This window comes from Monocercomonoides exilis, assembly GCF_001643675.1.
Source record: "Monocercomonoides exilis strain PA203 chromosome Unknown scaffold69-233226, whole genome shotgun sequence".
In the NCBI taxonomy this organism is placed as follows: Eukaryota; Preaxostyla; order Oxymonadida; family Polymastigidae; genus Monocercomonoides; species Monocercomonoides exilis.
The window spans coordinates 47,512-68,473 of record NW_027150614.1 but is presented as its reverse complement, the minus strand read 5'-3'; the positions used below and the strand labels follow the sequence as shown (position 1 = coordinate 68,473).

Sequence of the window (20,962 nt, the reverse complement as noted above, 5' to 3'; positions counted from 1 at the left end):
ATTAAAAAATCACTTTTACCACTAAAAAAATATTATCCAAAGCTAACACGAGAAAAAATTCCCTTACTCATCGGAATACTCGTTAAATTCATCGAGTGATCCGTCAATAGTGAAGCATCGTATCCAACGCTCCATATCCGTTCATCCATCCCAGCTGTTGTTTCAAGGCAGTTGTGCTAATCATCTTCTTTCTCTGCTTCCTCCTTTTCATCTATTGCTGTATCCACTCCAGCTTCTGCTCTGTCGAGTCGCAGCCTCGCTGCCTCCATCATCGCTCCCTGCTTCAAAATCGATGGCGTCTGATGCTGTGACAAACACAGCTCCTGCGGGAAACCGACTGAAGAATTCTCGCTTCAAAGTCATCAAGCCCCACCTCTCCGATGGCGATGCAGACAAGCATGCTTTTATCATTTCTCCATATTCCTCACTCCCTGCTTTCTCGGGTTTCGGCCTCTCCCCATTCACAATTTTCTGCCCGGCTGCTTCTGCAGAATAGTCTCCAAACGGGATCTTCAGAGTCAGGCATTCCCACAACATCATCCCCACAGAAAACACAACTGACTCCTTTGTCGCTCTCATCTTTTTCTTCCCCATCAGCTCCGGCGCCTTCCATCGCTTGTATTCGTCTCTGCAGCCTTCATCATCCTCAAATGCCGATGAGGGTGGCGGTAAGTCTACGAATCGCTCACTCATCAATGAAACATCAGAGGATGATGTGGCAATCGTGCATGATGAAGCAATGGATGAGGAGTCCGAATCCGACTCATCAGAGCAGTCAGAGTGAAGCGCTATGACAATCACCATCTGCTCAGAGAACAGCACAATGTGAGGACTCAGATTCGCCAATGACTGAAGCGGGTTTTCCATCTCATTGAAAGAGTGCAGCGCTCCATTCACCACCCAGAACAGGATCTGTGCAGCTGTCATCTCCCGCTCCTTCAATGAACCAATCGCCATCTCCTTCTTCTCATTCTTCCCATGCAGAAGCATGAATAGCGAGTCACGAAGATCCGCTATCAGCTTCTCATGCGGCGACGAGCATGCCATTCCATCCACCAGATTCGACATTGACGAGGTGGTTGGGCACAGACTCTCTGATCGAACAAATGTTGAATCTGTGTCCGAAGTGTCTGCTGTTGAAGTGGATGAGATGGATGGTGATGGTGTTCGCTTCTGAATCTCTTCTTCTTCAACCTTCTCCAGTGCCCACTCCGGAATCTTGTCTGAATCTCTCCCAAGTATGTATTCGGTGGAGCCACTCTCACTTAACAAATGCTCAGATGATTCAGAATGTTGCATATTCGTATCATATATTCTCTTCTTGATCCTCTCTTCGCTCTTCTTCTCTGCATCTCTCTCTGCTCTCTTCCATTGTTCCTCGGGAGACATCTCCATCGTCATCATCTCAACCAGCTTCGGATCCTTCCTCACTGTATCTTCCACAATCTCCTCCAGTTCTTCTGTTCTTCTCTTTTGCTTTCTCCATCGAACAATAAAAGCAACTGCAATTAACAAAACAATCAAGAACAGAACAACAAATGTGACTGCAATTATTAATGCCCACGATGATTTTTCTTTGTTTCCTCCTTCAACAAGTTTTTCGTTTCCATTCACCTGTGCTTCTGTTCTGTTCTTCACAACAAACCATTTCGTGCCCTGCCGCCTGGCTGCATCTCCAAACTCAATCCTCACCCTCACCTCTGCTGTCTCTGCCGCTCCTCGAGCTGCTGATGCTCCTATTCTGCTGCACACCTCCTCCTCTGACACATAGTCAGATTCCACAAACTCATGCCGCTCCACTGCTTCTGCGTTCCCATCCCATACGCTCACCCCAAATGAAAGATTGCACGGAATTAGCAGTCTCCCCACAAACCTCACCTCCAGCTCCTCCTCTGCTTCCCTCATATGCGCCTCCTCCACAACTGGCACAAACAGTGCCCATCCCCTTTCCCCTGCAATCCCTTCCAGTGTGCACCCTTCACTCAGAATCCACAGCGAGCTGTTCTCCTTTGCCCCATCCCCTCCTTTCAGGCTCACAACATTAACCTTTCCCAAACCGCTGCACACCACATTCCGCCGGATGGATCTGTACTTCTCCACTGTCCCATTGTTGTTCTCAAACATCCCCATCTCAATCCTCACATCCCCACCATCCACCCCAGCCCCTCCACAGCTGCTGTTTGCAATCACTGTGTCTTTCATCCGGCTGCTGCAATTCTCCATCTCAACAACCGATCCATTCCAAAAGCATATCCCTTCCTCCGCTCCCTCCCAGTTTGTCTTCTCGAACAATCCACATCCATCAAACGTACAGCTGTCAAATGCAATGCTCGAAGCACACAAAACCTTCACTCCGCTCCCTCTTGCTGAGAGTGATGTGCATCTTCGGAATGTGCAGTTCACAATTTCTCCCATCTCTTTCCCTTCCCCAGCTCTTAGCAATATGCACGATGCTCCTCCAGAGAGGCGTGTGATGTTTGCAAAGCTGCACAGTCCAATTCGCTGCAACAGCTTTGCTCCAGAGCAAATGATGCTCCCATCTTCCACGCTAATATCCGCCACGCTCACATTGTTCACGCTCGTCTCTTGCTCCGACCCTGATGCCTCAATCACTCCCTTCACTGTTTCCAAGAATCTGAGACCTGCAACCTGAACGCTTGACACAGCACAGCCACCGCCTCCAATCCATATCAGCGAGAACCCAATTCTCGCCTTCCCATTTTCCTCCTCCCCATTTTGCATCGTGCTGAATGAACACAGCTGTATCCTGAGCATCCCGCTCTGCACTTCAATCAGCCTTGCATGGCCCCATTCTGCTCCTTCTGCAAACACAAACCCCAACCCTGTCACTTCAACACTCCTCTGTGTCGCAATAACCCCTTCCCTTCTCTGCTCTTCAATTCCCTTCACAATTATCTGCGCCATACCGCCTCCGCTCGACAGAACCATCATCTCCACAAAATCGCACTCCCTTTCGATCACACTTTCTTCCTCAACAAATATAAGGCTTATATAATCCTTTGACACATGCAAAATTCCATAGTCGATCGATCGGCATGGAACTTGAGGCGTTCCACATAATTTCTCGTTTTTTCCTCCTTTCTCTTTTATGCTTGATACCACAATCGTATCTGACTGGAATATCGTGATGACGTCCATCAGATCAATTGGCTTCACTGTGTGCTGTGTCCTGTCCATCCCACACATCCCGTTTTGACGCACATACACACTTTCCCGCAGATCCAACCGGAACTGTGTCTCGTTGATCTGGTTCTCGATACTTAAGCACTCCACAAACACATCCCTCCCTGATGCTGCAACATTTTCATGAAATTTCATGTTCCGCAGCTCAAAGTCCAGCTCCCCTGTCACTTCAGAGTGCAGATATAGCCCTCCTCCCTTTCCTCTCTCTGCAGAACATCCACCCTGCTTTATTGTCGATTCGCTCATCCGCAGCCACCCCCCTTCGTTCAATGAGAAATACACAACCCCTCCTTTCTCGCTTTCCGACGATTTGCACGACTCAAACACGCACCCGCTCACATTCACACAAATCCCGCCATCGCACTTACACTCAATAATGCTTGGCCTGTTCCCTTGCCCTGACACAAACAAAAACGTCGAATTTTCCATTTCAACCACACTTCCCTCATCACCGTTTCCAGCATCACCATCCACAACTTGAACAACTGCCCCATCTCTTAGTTCACATTCGTCCACATTCGAATTGTTCATCTCCAGTCTGCTTCCACTCTTCACCACAATCATTGACCCTGATTTCTCGTTGCATCCTGTCATCCCCACATTCTGCAACTCCACCCTCGACCCATCTGATCCTTCAATCAGCCCATCCCCAGACACCCTCGACACGTTCCTCAGTTCTGCATCCTCCAGCACAATTGATGCCTCGCTTCCAGCTGCAATTAACACCCCATCCCTGTCGAAGTGCACAGACTCCAGTCTCAGCGACGGCCAAACCACACTCCCGCATGTCACTTTCACCAGCGAAAACCTCACAACAACCCCCGAAGCTTTCAGATCAATCGCACACTCCAAAACACTCAAGCTCCCTCCCCTCACCTCAATCAATGCTCCTCTTCCTGATAGAATCGCCGGAATCCACATCTTCACTCTCTTCAGCACCGTGCTCTTCCACACACAAAACACCCCTTCTCCTTCTCCTTCTCCTTCTCTCCTTGCTGCATTGTCCACCACTGACAGCACAGTCAGCCCTTCGTCTCCAGTCACCTCATAGCTTCCCGATGTCATCTCCACCTGCTCGCTCACTTCCACCAACTCGTGCACCTCCACTTTGTGCGTCTCACCCCCTTGCCGCTCAAGCGAATACTTCAGTGTTCGGCATGTGAAATACTCAAACCCACAGTTTTCGTGATCAGCCCCTCCTCTGCTCGCATGCACAGTCTCCCCAACCTCCTCAAAATACACTTTCAACGGAATCACCAGTGACCTCCACTCTCTGTCTCCTATCCCCGCATAATCCTCCCATCCCCATCCTCCTCCCCGAAGAAACCCAAACTTCTTCACACAGCTCTCCTTCAGATCTGCAGAGCAGATAAACATCATCTTCCCGCTTTTCGCTTCGTTCCCCACAAGTTCCACATTCTCCATCCGAACATCGTCTTCCGCATTCCTCATCTCCACATACAGCCCTCCGCCCCTTCCTCTTCCGCTGCTCCCGCTGCCGCTTCCTTCTTCTGCCTTGCAACCCTCAATTTTCGTGCTCACGCTACTTCCCCCAAAAACTGCCACACTCCCTTCCACAACCCCCACATACACTCCGCCCCCATTCCCACTGCTGCACCTGCACCCCTTCACTGTGGTGTTACACACAATCACAGTCTCTCCTTCCCTCAGCGTTTTGCTCATCACTGCTCCATTTCCTCTGCTTCGCACAATGTTCCTTATGCTTCCCCCAGCAATCCTCAGCTCTCCCGGATATCTCGATTCAAGCAGCGCACAGTCTTCCATCTGTATCCCCTCTATCTCGCTGTCTTCAATCTCACACACCCCGTTTTCAACAACAAACATCGATCTTCTGCAAAACACTCCTGCTGCTTCACTCCTCACACAGCACCTCACCAACCGTGCCCTCCCTCCTGCTTCCCTCACACTCATCAGCGACCCCTCTCCAGATGCCCCTCCATCCATCACAAACACAATCGAGTCCGCTTCAATTGATCCGCATGTGATCCAGACAAGCGCATCCCCTGCTGCTGCCCATCGTATTATCGGTCTTTCTCCGCTCCCCTTCACCTCAATCACAATCATCCTATCTTCCACCCCAATCCCTCGCTCTGCAAAAGTGCTTCTGCTCAGCGATATCTTCTGTTTCAGCTCTGGATTCCACTTCGTCACCCCATACCCTATTGTCTTGCACTCATCTTCCATTGTCCCACAGTGAATCTGGTCTTCCTTTATTGGATTCACATTTATCTCCCCTCTTATGGCGTTCGATATCCAGTTTGGCCTACTCTCATATGTTGGACATTCCCATTCATTCGGGGTGAAGCAATTCCACACCCTTGGTTCAGCACTCGTGGAGCTGCATGTGGCAAAATCATTTGCGGAGTACAATGTCTCATGATCTGTTCGGAAAGCCATATCATTTCCATTACCCAATGTGCATGTATTGTTTTCAAATAGCAAAAATCTGAGTTTTACTGGCTTCACGATATCTTTATTTCCTCCAAACATGATTGCTCCTCCATAGTAGTGTGCGGTGTTTTTTGAAAAAAAGCAATTGGAAATAGTTTGATTTATTGATGTTGTGTCCCAAATTCCAATGCACCCTCCGTATCTTGGGTTGGCGCAATTGTTGAGAAATATGCAAAATCCAATGAACAATATGTCGCTAATGGTTTTTGCCAAAATTCCAGAAAAGTGTCTTCCAGTGTTTTCTTCAAAAATCGATTGTACAATATGAATGTTACCTTGATTCTTTGATTCCATTGCAATACCTGCACAATAACAAGAACCATTTTCTTCAACAGAGCAGCTAATAACAGAACTATTTACCATGTTTATGAAACCCGTTCCAGTTGCATACACTGCACCTCCACGAGTTTCTCCTGATATGGATTCTAATGAACAATTTCTGAATGTTGTTCGCAAAATTGAAAGTGTGGCATTCCCTCTGATGCACACTGCCCCTCCATAATTCCCAGTTGTGTGCACTGTGAAAATCGAGTCTTCAAGAATCACATCTCCTGTTGAGTTCTCTTGCCTCGTCGAGTTCACATTTTGTTCGCACCTCTCAAACGATGTGTTCATCACAAAATAGCATTCTTGTGTGTGACACCCATCATAAAGCATCCCGCTGTCTCCATTTTCCACCCTCTCAAATATTGTCGAAGCAACTCCAATCCTTTCAGCACTGTTCTTCCTGACTCCGTTATCTGCTCCATCGCTTTTGTCATCCACTCTGTCTCCACTGATTCTTCCTGATACGTTCTTGAACAGGCAGTTCTCCACGATAATCTCTTTCAGACTCCCTCTTGCCAAAACCATCCCTCCCTCTGCCCTCAAACACTCAAATCTGCTTTCCTTCAGCTTCATCTCGTTGCCTCTTCCAAATCCCTCCACAACACCGCCTCTCCAAATTCCTTTCTCTTCTCTCATTTTCACTGTCATCTCCAGCACAACCCTGCTGTCTTCGCACCAAAACAATCTTTCATCTCCGCTTCCAATCGCAATCTCGCACCCAACAACCTCCAGCACTGATCCGTTCAACCTCCCTATCCATTCGAATCCTTCCCTGCTCCCCAGCTCTGCAGATCTTATCACTAACGAGCTGTTGCAACAATCAAACCTTGTGGAGATTCTGCTCCGCATCACATCTCTCATCTCGTGATTTTCATGTGCATTCTCGCTCTTTCCTTCTTCCCGCTTTCCATCTCCAATCAAATTTGTGAACAAGCTTGTTTGCATCATCAGCCTCTCTTCTTCTTCTTCTTCTTCCTGAAAATCTTTCATTTGCACTCTCTTTCCTCTCGTTTCTTCACAAACCCTACAAAGCATGGCCAGCACCCCCAACTCCAGAAATAATATCATTTCTCAATCAATTGCACTCCTTCACAGCAGTTCAAATTTCGAATCACTAAAATTTTCAATGGATCCAAGATCACAGACCCCTATTTTATCAGATTCGAAATAAAAAATTATATAATAAAAATATTTCAAATTTCTTTTCCACAAACTCTCTTTCTTGCGTCTTCCTTCTTCAACAAGAATCAATTTCTTATTTTATCTTTTCAGATTTCATGGTTCATTTTGTTATTTTTCCCCCCTGTTTTTTTTCATTCAAGTTAATAGCAGGATTGCTCACTTTTCAGTCCTTGTTCAAAAACAAAAACAAAACCAAAAAAAACAAAAATCAAGATTATATAAGAATAGTGAAAAATAAAAAATCATCAAACGTTTTTTTGATGCTGGAGCATTCATTGGGGAATATTCAAACAATCTCTCAGAATCTCTTTTGTGACATCTTTTGCTTCCATTTCTCCAAGAAGATCCAAGTTAAATGCTTTCTTCATCATGAAAAAAGTGCTGAAACTCTGAAACGAGCTTTCTGCACAGCCTGCAAAAATAAATACATTCGTTTTGTAATTTTTTCGTAATTTCAAAAGAAAATGAACCAAAAAGAAAACAGAGTGATAAAAAAAATAGTCGCCAAAAATACAACAATTCTGAATTTTCTTTTCCAAAATTGAAGCAGCTATCCAATAAATACCTCAACAAAAACATCCTCAGCAACAATGGATTTTAACAGAATAATTTGCACAAAACCAGGAAAAAAAAAAACCAACCAAGCACCCAAGGCATCAAATACCCTCTCATTTTCATAAAAACAAAACAACAAATCCATGAATTTGTTCGCACAGCCATGAACACACTTTTCATTTCATCCTTCTTGCCACATCTCCGGAGCACTCATCCAGCCACGGCCCTCAGGCAATCTCCCTGTTTCTGATTCTGTTTCTGCGTTATTGCCTCCTCCATCGACTTGAATCCTTCTTTGTCTTTGTTCAGCTTGCCTCCCTTCCCTTATTTCTGTGCTGGCTGTAGACTGATGCTTCTGCTTCCTTTTGGCCATAATCTTTCTTTTCCCTCATCCATCGGAGCCTGGTTGATGCTCTGCATCACTCGCCTGCAAGCCATTAAAGATAATGGATCTCGAATAATACTGGCTGTTTTGCATGCAGCATATCTTCATTTGCTCACAGCAAAATCTATTTGTTCCCCGCTGGTGATAGAAACAGTAGCGGCGTGCATCCTTCAGCAATAAGCAGTCAGCAAAGTCATCCTTATTGCGCATTTATCGCTTCAAAAAAATGCATATTGAAGTGCTTTTGCTAGCTGTGCTTTTTTGCTTTCTTCCATTCCACTTTTGCTTGATTTGCACAAGCTTTCTTCTTTCTTTTCGCCCAATGGCATTGAAATATAAAAATAAGATGCTCAATGCTCCTGAACATAATTTATCCAAATTAATGGTGGAAAGCAACACATTTCACACTCTTGACAGCATCGCCTAAAATGGAATTTACCCTTTCACAAAGTATTGTCGTGCGCCAGCTGCATCAAAGCATCTGCTCTGTGAAGATTGTATTTTGAGCTCATTGCTGCAATGCAAATAAGTTTCTCAAAAAACGTATGCTGGAAGTGAAACAACAGCGGAAATGATCACACTTTCAAAAAAAAAAAGGCCAAATCATCTTTTATCATGCAAAATATACAAAAATAAGGTTGAGTAAATAGGAATTAAGCAAAGATGATATTTCCATCATCACGCGTATTTTATAAATGAAAAATTTCACCTTCTTTCACATCATTAAATAAACAAATTGCGATTTGAAAACCCGAAAAAAATTATCAATTAATGAAAATTGTGAACAAACTCATAATTTAACAATAAATAATCGGGATAACATTGATTTTTTCAATGAAAATATATATATTGAAACTTTCATATAAAATATAATAATTCGAAAAATTTTTAAATAAGTCTCTCAGACAAATTTCATCCTAACCATAACATTGATAAGTTCTTAAATAAGTAATGTTCGAAACATTAAGACAGATCGAATTGATATTTGATTCTTGTTAGTAACATGTCTGAAGACTCACAAACATCATCATTGGTTGTTGATAATGGATCTGGTATGTGCAAAGCCGGATTTGCAGGAGACGATGCACCCCGCGCTGTGTTCCCAAGCATCGTTGGTCGTCCAAAGACATCAACAATTATTCTTGGATCAGGAGACAAAGAGTGCTACATTGGAGATGAAGCACAACTGAGAAGAGGTATTCTTGCACTGCACTATCCCATTGAACACGGTATCGTTAATAACTGGGAAGAAATGGAAAAGATCTGGCATCACACTTTCTACAACGAGTTGCGTGTTGGACCAGAAGACCATCCAGTGTTGTTGACTGAAGCTCCATTGAATCCAAAGGCCAACAGAGAGAAGATGACCACAATCATGTTCGAAACATTCAATGTTCCAGCCATGTATGTTCAGATCCAGGCTGTGCTTTCATTGTATGCCACAGGACGTACAACTGGTATTGTGCTCGATTCTGGTGATGGTGTGTCACACACTGTTCCAATCTATGAAGGATACAACTTGCCACATGCTATCATCCGTCTTGATATGGCTGGTCGTGATCTGACTGAAATGCTCATGAAGATCTTGACTGAACGTGGATATTCATTCCGCACAACAGCCGAACGTGAAATTGTTCGTGATATCAAGGAGAAATTGTGCTATGTTGCTCTTGACTTTGCAGCTGAAATGGAAACTGCTGCTTCCTCATCAGCCATTGACAAGACATACGAAATGCCCGATGGACAAATTATCACCATTGGAAACGAAAGATTCAGATGCCCAGAAACATTGTTCCAACCCAACATGATTGGTCTCGAGGAAACAGGTGTTCATGAGAAGACCTTCCAATCAATCATGAAATGCGATGTTGATATCAGAAAGGACTTGTACCTCAATGTTGTTCTTTCTGGAGGTACCACCATGTTCAACGGAATTGCTGAACGTCTGAACAAAGAGTTGGTCACCCTTGCTCCATCAGCCATGAAGATCAAGATCACAGCTCCACCAGAGAGAAAATACTCTGTGTGGATTGGTGGTTCTATTCTTGCTTCATTGAACACCTTCCAGCAAATGTGGATCTCAAAGGAGGAATACGACGAATCTGGCCCGTCAATTGTCCACAGAAAATGCTTCTAAATGTTGACACATCATTAAACTTGTTTATTATGAAAGTTAGAATTGATATTTTTGAAAAGAAATGTTTTTACTGTTTTTGTCTTCAATTAATAAAGTTTACGTTTTAAAAATATTTTTTCATTTTTTCCCTCTCAATGTGAAATAAAGTTGTTGTAATAATCATTTAATCAAAACAAAATTGGATGAAAGTTCAAAAATGTTTTTTGAGATTCTTAATTTATGTAATTATGGTAAAATAATATTTGATCAGTTTTGCAGCAACTCTGGCATCTCAAGATAACAAAAGCCAAGAAGCAAAACAGCAACAACCAACACAAAAAAGGGAGCAGTTGGGGTTTTGGGCCATTTCTCCAATTTTTCCTTCAGTAAGATGGAGAAATATGAAGATTGAAGATTTAAACCTTCTTCTTAGCCCTCAAATCAATACTTTTCCTTTTCAAGATCGCACAATATCTAGATCACTTGAAATGAAGGTATTTTGCGAAAAAATTCTTTTTGTAATCATTTAACAATGATTGGACAGTATATATCAAATTTGCTAGATTTCAAGCTTAGAATTTGCTTTATCCAAGAAAAATTACAAGTATTTGCTCCAAAAGAAACGAGACGTCCAGAATACATGCTATTTAACTCTTCTATTCAGCATACTAAAGACTGGATGGATATTTTCATTTTGCTTGAATCTGGTTTGCGTTGATTGACTAATTTATGTTTCGATTTTTTCTTTATTTTTTCTTTGTTCATTTGACAGAAAGACATCACTGGAATGTTGCAAAAGTTATAACATACTCAGAATTGAGAAATCTTCATCATCAATATCCAATTGATCCCGTGAGAATTTTACCTCAGCAAGGAGTAGTTAATTTTCCTGGATATGATCTTTTATATCAACCAACATTCAAGCCCATATCATTTCCGTATCACATGATAAGATTAGATTTTCAGGCCTTAATGAAGTATGTTTACTTTTTGCTGTTTCATGAGCTTATGCATATTTTTCCCCTGAAATTCACAGAACTTTTGTAGACACTAAAAAGCGACTGACTGGGCGTAATATTGCGTACCCTGCATCGTCTGAGCAACTGATGTTTTTGCCATCGTTTCTGAAGTCTCTTCTGTCTACTGACGAAGAGGTGCTGATGAGCCGTTTTGAGGATGCGCTGAGAGAGACGCTTCAGAGGGTGAATGTGATGCCATCGATGATGATACCGTTTGTGATGCCGAATGAGATTGAAAAGAGGGAAGGAGAAGAGGAAGAGGCAGAGAAGGCAAAGGATGGGGCGGAGAAGACAGGAGGAGCAGATGAAATAGAAAAGGAGAAAGAGAAAGAGAAAGAGAAAGAGAAAGAGAAACAAGAAGTAAAAGATGGAAAGAAAAATTCTGATGAACAGACAGAAGCGAATGAGAAGCAGGGCAAAACAGAAGAGGACGCAGAAGACAACAAACAAAAAGGCAGTTTGGAGAAGACAGCAAATGCAGACAGCAATGAAAACAACGAAGCAAAGAAAGAGGCAAAAGACAAAACAGAAGGAGAAGGAGAAGAAGGTAGAAGAGAAGGAGAAGGAGAAAAAGAAGGAGAGCAGAATGAAGCAGAGAAAGAGAAAGAGAAAGAGAAAGAGAAGGAGAGAGAGAAAGAGAAGGCGCACAATCGAAAGAAGGAGAGTCCGAATGAGAAGAAGTACAGCTTCACAGCAGCATACATTCTGCCTCTCTGTCTGTTTTCTGTGTCTGTTGCAGATTGTGCCATAGCTGTGACACCAGGCACACCCACTCCACTCCCATTCTTCAGATCAAAACACAACTCATCATCATCATCTTCTTCTTCTTCTACTTCCTCATCTTCATCATCATCATCTTCTTCTTCTTCAGAACCTTCTTCTTCTTCTTCAGAATCTTCTTCATCTTCACAAGAGCAGATAAAAACAGCATCTGAAGATAACAATACTCAAACAGACGAAACAAAATCGACAGAACAACAAAAAGAGACGAAAGAAAGAGAAAACAAAGAAGAAGACACAAAAATGACAGAAAATGCCAAATCTGACAATTCAAATGAGAATAACAATGACAATGATGAAAAAGATAATAATAATAATAATAATAATAATAATAATAATAATAATAATAATAATAATTGTGATGATAATGATAATGATAATGAAATTGATAAGAAAGGAATAACAGAAAAGGAAAATGAGGCAGAGAAAGAGGAAGAAAATAAAGAAGACAAAAAAGAAAAAGAAGATGAAGAAAAAGAAGAAGAAAAAGAAGAAGAGAAAGAAGAAGATAAGAAAGAGAAAGAAGTCAAAAAGCAGACAGAAAAGGAAGAAAGCACAAACAACACAGCAGATGTACCCACTCCATTGGAACAGGACACAACAGACAACAAAAATGATAATGATAATAATAATAATAAAGAAGAAGAAGAGAAGAATGCAAAAGATAATTCATCATCATCATCCAATTCCTCTTCTTCCTCCTCTTCCTCTGATAGCTCCTCTCCCTCCTTTGAAGATCTCCCAATCTTCACTCCCTTCATTCCCCTGCGCTCGTCCTCATCCCTCTCCACTCCCCTTACCGTTGTCTCTCTCCTCTCCATTGAAGATGCCTATTTAGGTGCTTCTCTTGTCTTCCGCACAGACTCTGGCTGGCTGAACGAGGGGATGAAGGAGGCGATCCGGCAGATGGGCGAGGTGGAGCAGGAGTTCCAGAGGCAGTTTGTGCAGCAGCAGGAGAAGGAGAGGGAGGAGGCGAGGAGGAAGGAGAAGGCGGAGGCGCTGATGCAGATGAGGGAGGAGGAGAAGCTGAAGATGAGAGAAGGGAAGAGGAGTGCAGAGGGAGGGAAGGCTGATGCGATTCCTGCCTCATTCATCATCACCCCTTCTTTCCTGGCAGCACTGCTGAGACACACAGCACAATTAGCCATCAGAAAGGAGAAAGAGAAGAAAGGGAAGGAAGAGAGGGGACTAAATGGGAACAGCAAAACACTCAACTTTGGCAGTTTGGTGTTGCATTCGAATGTGCGCAGAGGAAGATCGAATTCTGTCTCCTTTTCTGCTTTCTCTAATTACTCTCATAATTCTCCTTCTCCTTCACCTTCTTATTTGGAGGTTGCATTTGACAGGAAGAGAAGGATGTTCAGAAAGAGACTGTTGGAAAGTGTTGATGTTTCGTCTTTCTTTTCAACAACTCCATCAACCTCTGCAAAGACAATAGAAGCAGACAATAACAATGAGTATATTAATGAATATGATAATAATAATAGCAATAATAATAATAGCAATGATAATAATATCAATGATAACAATGAGAATAACAATAATAATATGAGCAATGTGAATGCCAATCCAATCCATACTGTCAGCTATTCAAAAGAGAGCAACACAGAAGACATTGCACATTTTGTGTCTCTTTTGAAGTCAGCTGGCAGAAGAGGGCGTATTTTTGAAGGAGAGCGAAAGAGAAAGGCGATTTCAGCCGAGCCGACGAGGGAGCTCGTTTTGAGGCTGGTTGGGCAGATGGCAGAGGAAGAGGAGGTGAAAGAGGCAGAAGAGGCTGTGCAGAGGAAGAAGGAGGAGGAAGAGAGAGAGAGGAAGAGGAGAGCAGCAGAAGATGACGAGAACAACGAGGAGAGGGAGCTGTACAGACAGTACAAGGAGGAGAAGATGAGGAGGAGGAAGAGGAAGCTGGAGAGGAAAGAGGCGAAGATAAAGAAGAAGCTGGAGAAGATGAGGAGGAGGAGCGAAAGAGAGAAGAGGTATAAGAAAGAACTGGAGGCGTATCGGAAGATGAAAGAGGAAGAGAAGGAGAAGAAGAAGATGCAGCAGCAACAAGAGAGAGAATATGAAGGGGACAATACGATGGGGACATCTTCAGAGGCATCGGTTAGTTCATCGTATTCAGATGCAGATGAGTCAGATGGCAACACAGGAACAGATGGAGAGAGGAAGAGGAGAGAAAGAGAAAGAGAAAGAGAAAGAGAAAGAGAGAGAGAGAGAAAGAGAGAGGCAGAGATGAATGGGAGGTTGAACAGAAAGAGCAGTATGAGCAATAAGAGTGTTGGAGGAAATAAACAGAGTGATGTTGTGGAGGAGAGGAGAGGGAAAGGAAGAGAAGGAAGAGAAGGAAGAGAAAGAGGAAGAGGGAGAGAAATGGAAGTGAATGGATATGTCTCAACAAATCGACAGAATCATCAGCAACAACAGCAAAAGTATCAAGAATATCCAGAAGAAGAGGGGGAAGAGGGGGAAGAAGGAGAAGAAGGAGAAGCAGAAGATAAGCAGAGCCAGGTGTCGTTTCTGTTTGATGTCCATTCTCTGCCATTTGGGGTGTTTCCGCCAGAGTATGTGGATGTGGCTGAGAGGGCACTGCAGATGGGGTGGTGGATGCTGCTGCAGAGGCAGTGGGCATACGACATGAGAGAAATGGGCAATGGAATGGAAGAAGGAGGGGATGTGGGGCTGTTGAAGGGGAATGCATCTCTTTCTGCTTCATCATCATCTTCTTCTTCTGCTTCTTCTTCATCTTCATCATCATCATCTTCTTCTTCTTCTATTTCTTCCTCTGCTTCTTCTTCTGGTGCTGATGATAAAGTTGAATTGAACAGGAAAATAAGACCATATTCAGTTGCGTGGTGGGAGGAAGAGGTTAGTTCAGATGAGTTTGCACAGCTGATAGAGACATTTGCCAGGGAGCAAAGAAGAGAGAAGGAGAAGGAGAGAGAGAGAGAGAGAGAGAAGGAAGAAGGAGAAGAAGGAGAAGGAGAAGGTATCAATAATTATAACTTTTTTGATGAGAAGAAAGAATATTTTGCATTCGATGACTTCTTTTCTGGTTGGACAGCAGGCTCATTCTTATCAAAGGAGCAGCTGAATAACAGAGAAGATGAAGATACCCCAGCAAATGATGGGGGAAGAGAAGGAAAGAAGATGGAAGAAGGAAATGAAGAAGAAGAAGAAGAAGATGATGATGATGATGAAGATGTTGATGAAGAAGATGCATTTTGGCAAAAAATGGAGAAAGAAGCAGTGAAAGAGCAGATGAAGACACAAAATTCTGTTTCTTCTTCTTCTTCTTCTTCCATTCAATCAGCATATCAGCACAATCCATATCTTTCTTCTTCCTCTTCCTCTTCTCTTTCCTTCCCCCCAATCTTCGTTCCAGGCATATGGCATCCTTCTTCTGTCCTTCCTCTGCCTTCTTCTTCTTCCTCCTCTTCTGTCAAATTCTTCGAAAGATACACCCAATTCACTTCTCTTCCTGTCGATGTTCAGAATGCTGTTCTCTCTTTTGCGGCTTCTTCTCGTTTGAAACAACAGATGAAGCAATCTTCTTCAGCTCACTCGAAAACAAAGACTTCTTCCTCTTCTTCTTCCTCTTCTTCCTCTTCTTCTTCCTCTTCTTCTTTTTCTTCTTCTTCCTCCTCTTCCTCTTCTTCTTCTTCTTCTTCATTTGCGCCTTCTCCGCTGTCCCTTCAGCAAAGTCCAACTCGATCCATTCTCAACACAGCTGTTTTGTCTTCTTCTGCCTCTTGTTCTTCTGCTCCTTCTCCTCCTTCCATTCTATCTGCTTCTTCTTCTTCCTCCTCTTTCTCTTCTTCCTCTCCTTCTTCTCCTTCTTCTTCTTCTCCTTCTCCTTCCTCTTCTTCGTATTCTTCGTATTCTTCATATCATTCCTCTTCTGTCAAACAGACATCTGCTCTCAGAACATCCTCAACTGAAAGAACACAAACACCCACAAACACTTCCATTCCATCTCTTCTCTCTTCTTCTGCTCATCCTTTGGCATCTTTCTCTTCATCATCTTCATCATCATCATCTTCTTCATCATCATCATCTTCTTCTTCTTCTTCTTCCACTTCTTCTTTTTCTTATTCTCCTTCTCATTCTCCTTCTTCTCCTTCTCGTTCTTCCTCCTCCTCCTCCTATTCTTCTTCTTCTTCTTCTTCCTCTTCTCCAACTGTCAACATTTCCAATTCTTCTTCCTTCTCTTCTCCTGTCAGCAAATCTCTCCATTCACAGAAGTTCAATTCATCTGCTCGTCCTTTCTCGCCAAAGCTCTTTTCATCTTCTGATTCCCATTCCTCCACCCCTTCTCCTGTCCTCACCCCAAAAGACTCTCAATTCATTTCCTATTCTTCTTCTGCTTCTTCTTCTTCTTTAAATATTCTTTCTCCTCCTCCTCCTCTCCCTCCTCCTCCTCCTCCTTCTGCTTCATTTTCTTCTTTTCATTCTTCTTCCTCTTCTTCTTCTTCCTCCTCCTCTGCCTCTTCCCCTTCCTCTTCTCCTTCTTCTCTCTCTCCTTCTCCTTCTCAGTCTCAGTCTCCTTTTCATTCTCCTTCTCATTCTCCTTCTCGTCCTCATTCTTATTCTCCCACTCTCTCTCTCTCTCAACAGTCTCATCACAGCCCTGCCTTCTCTGCTGCTGGAATGGCCACATTTCATCCTCTTTCTTTGTCTTCTTCTTCTTCCTCCTCCTCCTCTCCTTCATCTTCATCTTCTCCTTCTCCTTCTTCTCCTTCTTCCTCTTCCTCTTCCTCATCCACAAATCTTCCATCTCTTTCATCTCAATCATATTCTGGTTTTCTGAAGCCAACACTGTCTCTGTCTCCTGGACTGCCTTCTCTTTCTTGTTCTCCTTCTTCTCCTGCAAATAAAGGCATATCCATATCATCTTCTTCTTTTTCCTCTTCTTCCTCTTCCTCTTCTCCTTCTTCTTCCTCATCTGTTTCTTCTTCTCCTTCTTCTCCTGCTCTCATCAGACCAATCACATCAACTGCATTTCCTGTCTCTGCTGTCACTCTTTCTCTTTCTCCTGCTCCTTCTTCTCCTTCTCATTCTCATCCTCCTTCGCCTTCTCCTTCCCCTTTGGCTTCTCCTTCTCGTTCTCATTCTTCTTTGTTGTATGCTTCTCCTTCTCATTCATCATCTTCTTCTTCTTCCTCTTCCTCTTCTTCCTCTTCTATTTCTTCTCCCTCTTTCCTTTCTTCCTCTTCTTCCTCTTCCTCTTCTTCTCCTTCTCTTTCATTGAATGTTCCACTGAAACTGTCTCTTCAGCCAAGTCAGTCTGCTCTCAATGCAAAGAATCCTCCAAACACATCTTCTGTCACTCTAACCACTTCATTGTTTACTTCTCTTCCTTCTTCTTCTTCTTCTTCTTCTCTTCCTCTTCCTTCTTCTTCTCCTCTTCCTCTTCCTTCCACTTCATCATCATCATCATCTTCATCTTCTTCTTCTTCTTCTTCCTATTCTTCTTCTTCATCAGATGTCTCTCAAATGAATATTCATTCAGTTGGCATGTCAAACACACCCAACTTCATCCATCCTCATCCACATGTCATTCCTTCTCATTCTCCTTCTTCTTTCCTCTCTTCCACAAAAGCAGATTCTATTCCATCTTCCATTCTTCTTCCTCCTCCTCTTTCTTCTTCTTCTTCCCTTCCAACTTATTCTTCTCTTCCTTCTTCATCATCATCTCTTCCCACTTTTTCTTCTCCTTCTTTATCTTCTCCTCCTTCCTCCTCCTCCTCCTCTTCTTCTTCTTCTCTTCCTTCTTCCTCTCTCCCTTCCTCTTCTCCTGTTCTTCCTCTTCCCTCTCTCCCCTCTCTTCCCTCTCTTCCCACATCTGATCCAGTTGTGTCTCCACCTGATGTCTCTCCTCCTTTCTCTCCTGTCTCTCTCCCTCCCACTCCTCCTTACTCTCCTCCTTCTCCTCCTCCTCCTCCTCCTCCAAATATCATCCCTTCTCTTCCGCCTTCGCCAAAGGAATTTCAAATTTTCTCTGCAAAAAATGCATCTTTGTCTGTTTTGTCATTCGAATCAGGTGTTTCTCTGGAGAAAGCACCTCATTCAGCAGAGTTTGTGTCACTTGATGTGACAGACAGAGAAGAGAAGGAGAAAGAGAAGGAGATGAAAGAAAAGAAGGAGAAGGGATTGAATGAAGGAGGAAAGGGAATGGATTTGAAGGTTGATGAGTCTTTAGTGCCTATCAAGTTGGAGCAAGAAAGAGAGAAGGAAAGAGAAAAGGAAAGAGAAAGAGGAGAGAGAAAGGAAATGGAAGGAGCGAATGAGGAAAAAGAAGAAGTGGTTGAACGAATGGCAGAGAATGAAGTGGAGAAGGAGGAGAAAGATGTGAAAGAAGGAGGAAAGAAGAAGAAGAAGAAGAAGAAGAGAGACAAAGAAAAAGAAGAGTTGGAGAGGCAGTTAGAAGAGCTGCTGATGGAGGAAGAGAAGGAGACAGACAAGAAGAAGAAGAAGAAGAAAGACATGGCTCTTTTGATAAAACTGCTGAAGGAAGACGGAATCGACGACGAGGAAGTCAAAAAGGCGCTTTTGCTGACTGAAAATGTGGCAGATGAAACAGACAGGAAAAAGAAGAAGCGCAAAAAGGAGAAAGACACAGAAGATAAATAATCGGTTGCTTCATCCAATGCAAAAAAAAAAATTTGATAAAATAAAAAATGGGGATATTTTGACATGATTTGTAGAGCATTGTTTTCTTAAGTTGTTGTGGAGATGATATCCATCTATTTGTGATTATGTTTTGTTATATTAGGTTTTTAGAACAAAAATATATTTTTTTTGTTTTGTTTATATTGTTTTAATCAAATTTGGAAATAAATAAATTTCATGATTATTTTCTTTGTGATCCATTACACATCTTTGTTATACATTTTATACTTTAAGTTTGTTGTATATTGACTTGCGTGTGCACTTTTAAAATTGTATTATTCACAATTTCAAATAAACTTTAAAAATTTCAATAAGCAAGAAAATGTTTCTTTAACAAAATAGCAATAAATAGAAACTATCGATAAATAAGAAAATTCTTAGTTCTTAAGAAAAATTTTCGTTTATGATAAAAAATGAAAATGAAAGATGATCATAATCCCATACATAAAATATTATAATTGATCTAACCAATGCAAAGCTCAACTGCTCTTCTTTGGGTTGGGGGTTTAGATAAAAGAACAGATGCTGTTACGTTGGGTCATCTTTTCGAAACAGTAGGATTTGTGTTTGTCCACTTTTTCTGCAAAATGATTATTTTATTTGTTGTTTTAGCAAAGCTGCAAATATTGCAATTGAGGACAATGTTTCCAAAGGTTTTGGATACGTTGAAATGGAAAGCCCTGTGATGGCCGAACGAGCAAAAACAAAACTTAACGGAGCTTTAGTTGATGGAAGAAATATAAAAGTTGCTTTCATGAGGCCTGGAGGTTTGAGAGATTTTGAAATTGATCCATCACCTCCACCAGACCGCATACGAGAATATTCTCAAATTCATGGATGGATTGATGTTCCAACTTCTCGGGAAGATGAATATTCAGGAAGAAGATCAAAACAAGAATCAACACAAAAAGCTGCAGGAAAATCCGGAGTTAATAAAGCACCAAGAGAAGAAAAATCAATTGAAAAGAGTGGGCTTCGTGGAGTTACAACGACGACGGTCAGAAAGGTTTGGATTCACATCGGGAACTTACCGTATCAAATGAAAATTGAAGATTTGCTGAATTCATTGTCAAAATATCGGGTGAAAAGCATTCGCCTTCCAAAAATGGAAGCAAATCCTGTAATGAATGTGGGGTATGGTTTTGTTGAATTAGTTGATGAAGCAGAGAGAGAAAAACTTCTTCTTGAGAATGATCAAATTCTTGTTCTGGGAAGGTCATGTCGTGTAAGGCCAGCTGTAACGATCCCTGTTAAAGTTGAATGAAAATGTTTTATGGTCTTTGTAGTTATTTGCGTTAATTTTTCATTTCACTTCTTTTTTTCATTCACTTGATTTATTCTAAATGTTTTTCCAAAGGAATTGCACTTCGTTTGCATAAACTGTTTTGTTTTTTTTTTTTTTCTTTTTCTTTTCAAGCGAAAAAGAAGAACTGAAAATGCATTTGCCTTATCAACTTTTTTCAGGAAAAAAAAAAAAAAAGGAGAGAGAGAGAGAGATTGGTATTCAATTTACAAGCACTATTTTTTTTAGCATTTATTTCAGATTATTGAACTCTAAATATTGAATGTCAATTATTATGAAGAAATGAAAAAACAATTTTTTTCGTGGAAGATTCGACTTACTTTGAAAATGCCACAATTGCATTTGCAAGTTAGAAGAATTGAAAAATAATTCCATGAAATAATTAACAATAAATACAATTTGGATGATTAATGCAAAAATCCTTTTAATGTTATCAATGACAACTTTTGTCAAATAAATAAAGGATGAAATTTTGCATTGAGAATTAAACAACTGCAATGTCTCTTTAACAAAAAAAAAAAAAAAAAAAAAAAAAAAAAAAAAAGTAAAAAAAAAAAAAAAACGTTTTGAATTCTTTTCTTTCATTTTTTCTTGTTTTTTTTTTTATTTATGCAAATTATTTGGATGATTCTGTGAAAAACATAAAATTTAAGGTAACTTCCAGTATTTAAATTTGGAAATTATAGCCTCATAAAAGATATTTAAATTTTTGACATAAAAATTTATTAAAGGTGAAAAAATAGTGAATAAAACTTGATGTTGCATTAGAACTCTTTCATATCAAATTTCTTTTGTGCGAAAATTTTTTAAAATCAATCAAAGAATAAACATTAACAGACTATGATAAATATTTACAAGTTTTGTTCAATAAACCGATTTCACTTTTTTTTTCAAAGTTTCTTTATTCAATCATTGCATATCTGACATTATTTCTAGAAGAAACGTTA

General features: G+C 41.5%; 4 protein-coding genes across 4 annotated transcripts; 3 read left to right on the top strand and 1 right to left on the bottom strand.

Annotated features, from left to right (window-relative positions):
* Positions 1–207: 207 nt before the first annotated feature.
* MONOS_6113 (uncharacterized protein) lies at positions 208–7,071 on the bottom strand (the record flags this gene model as incomplete). Its single annotated transcript, XM_067876319.1, has 1 exon — positions 208–7,071. The coding sequence occupies one exon, from the start codon at positions 7,069–7,071 to the stop codon at positions 208–210; it is 6,864 nt and encodes a 2,287-aa protein (XP_067718894.1).
* A 2,013-nt stretch (positions 7,072–9,084) lies between these two features.
* On the top strand, positions 9,085–10,459 carry MONOS_6112 (conventional actin). Its single transcript, XM_067876318.1, has one exon. The coding sequence runs from the start codon at positions 9,129–9,131 to the stop codon at positions 10,260–10,262; it is 1,134 nt and encodes a 377-aa protein (XP_067718893.1). The 5' UTR covers positions 9,085–9,128; the 3' UTR covers positions 10,263–10,459.
* Positions 10,460–10,642: 183 nt separating this feature from the next.
* Positions 10,643–19,023, top strand: MONOS_6111 (uncharacterized protein; the record flags this gene model as incomplete). The annotated part of the gene is made up of 4 exons (XM_067876317.1): positions 10,643–10,735; positions 10,786–10,948; positions 11,014–11,218; positions 11,278–19,023. The coding sequence occupies 4 exons, from the start codon at positions 10,643–10,645 to the stop codon at positions 18,671–18,673; spliced, it is 7,857 nt and encodes a 2,618-aa protein (XP_067718892.1). The 3' UTR covers positions 18,674–19,023.
* Positions 19,024–19,156: 133 nt separating this feature from the next.
* On the top strand, positions 19,157–20,114 carry MONOS_6110 (putative RNA recognition motif protein). The gene is made up of 2 exons (XM_067876316.1): positions 19,157–19,277; positions 19,325–20,114. The coding sequence occupies exons 1-2, from the start codon at positions 19,183–19,185 to the stop codon at positions 19,974–19,976; spliced, it is 747 nt and encodes a 248-aa protein (XP_067718891.1). The 5' UTR covers positions 19,157–19,182; the 3' UTR covers positions 19,977–20,114.
* Positions 20,115–20,962: the final 848 nt, after the last annotated feature.

What these genes read in the sequence shown, in the direction of transcription:
- MONOS_6112 (XM_067876318.1), top strand. Translation starts at nt 9,129, where the DNA reads ATGTCTGAAGACTCACAAACATCATCATTGGTTGTTGATAATGGATCT.
- MONOS_6110 (XM_067876316.1), top strand. Translation starts at nt 19,183, where the DNA reads ATGCAAAGCTCAACTGCTCTTCTTTGGGTTGGGGGTTTAGATAAAAGA. An exon ending in TTCGAAACAGTAGGATTTGT is followed by an intron (nt 19,278 to 19,324) that starts GTTTGTCCACTT and finishes TTGTTGTTTTAG; the next exon opens with CAAAGCTGCAAATATTGCAA.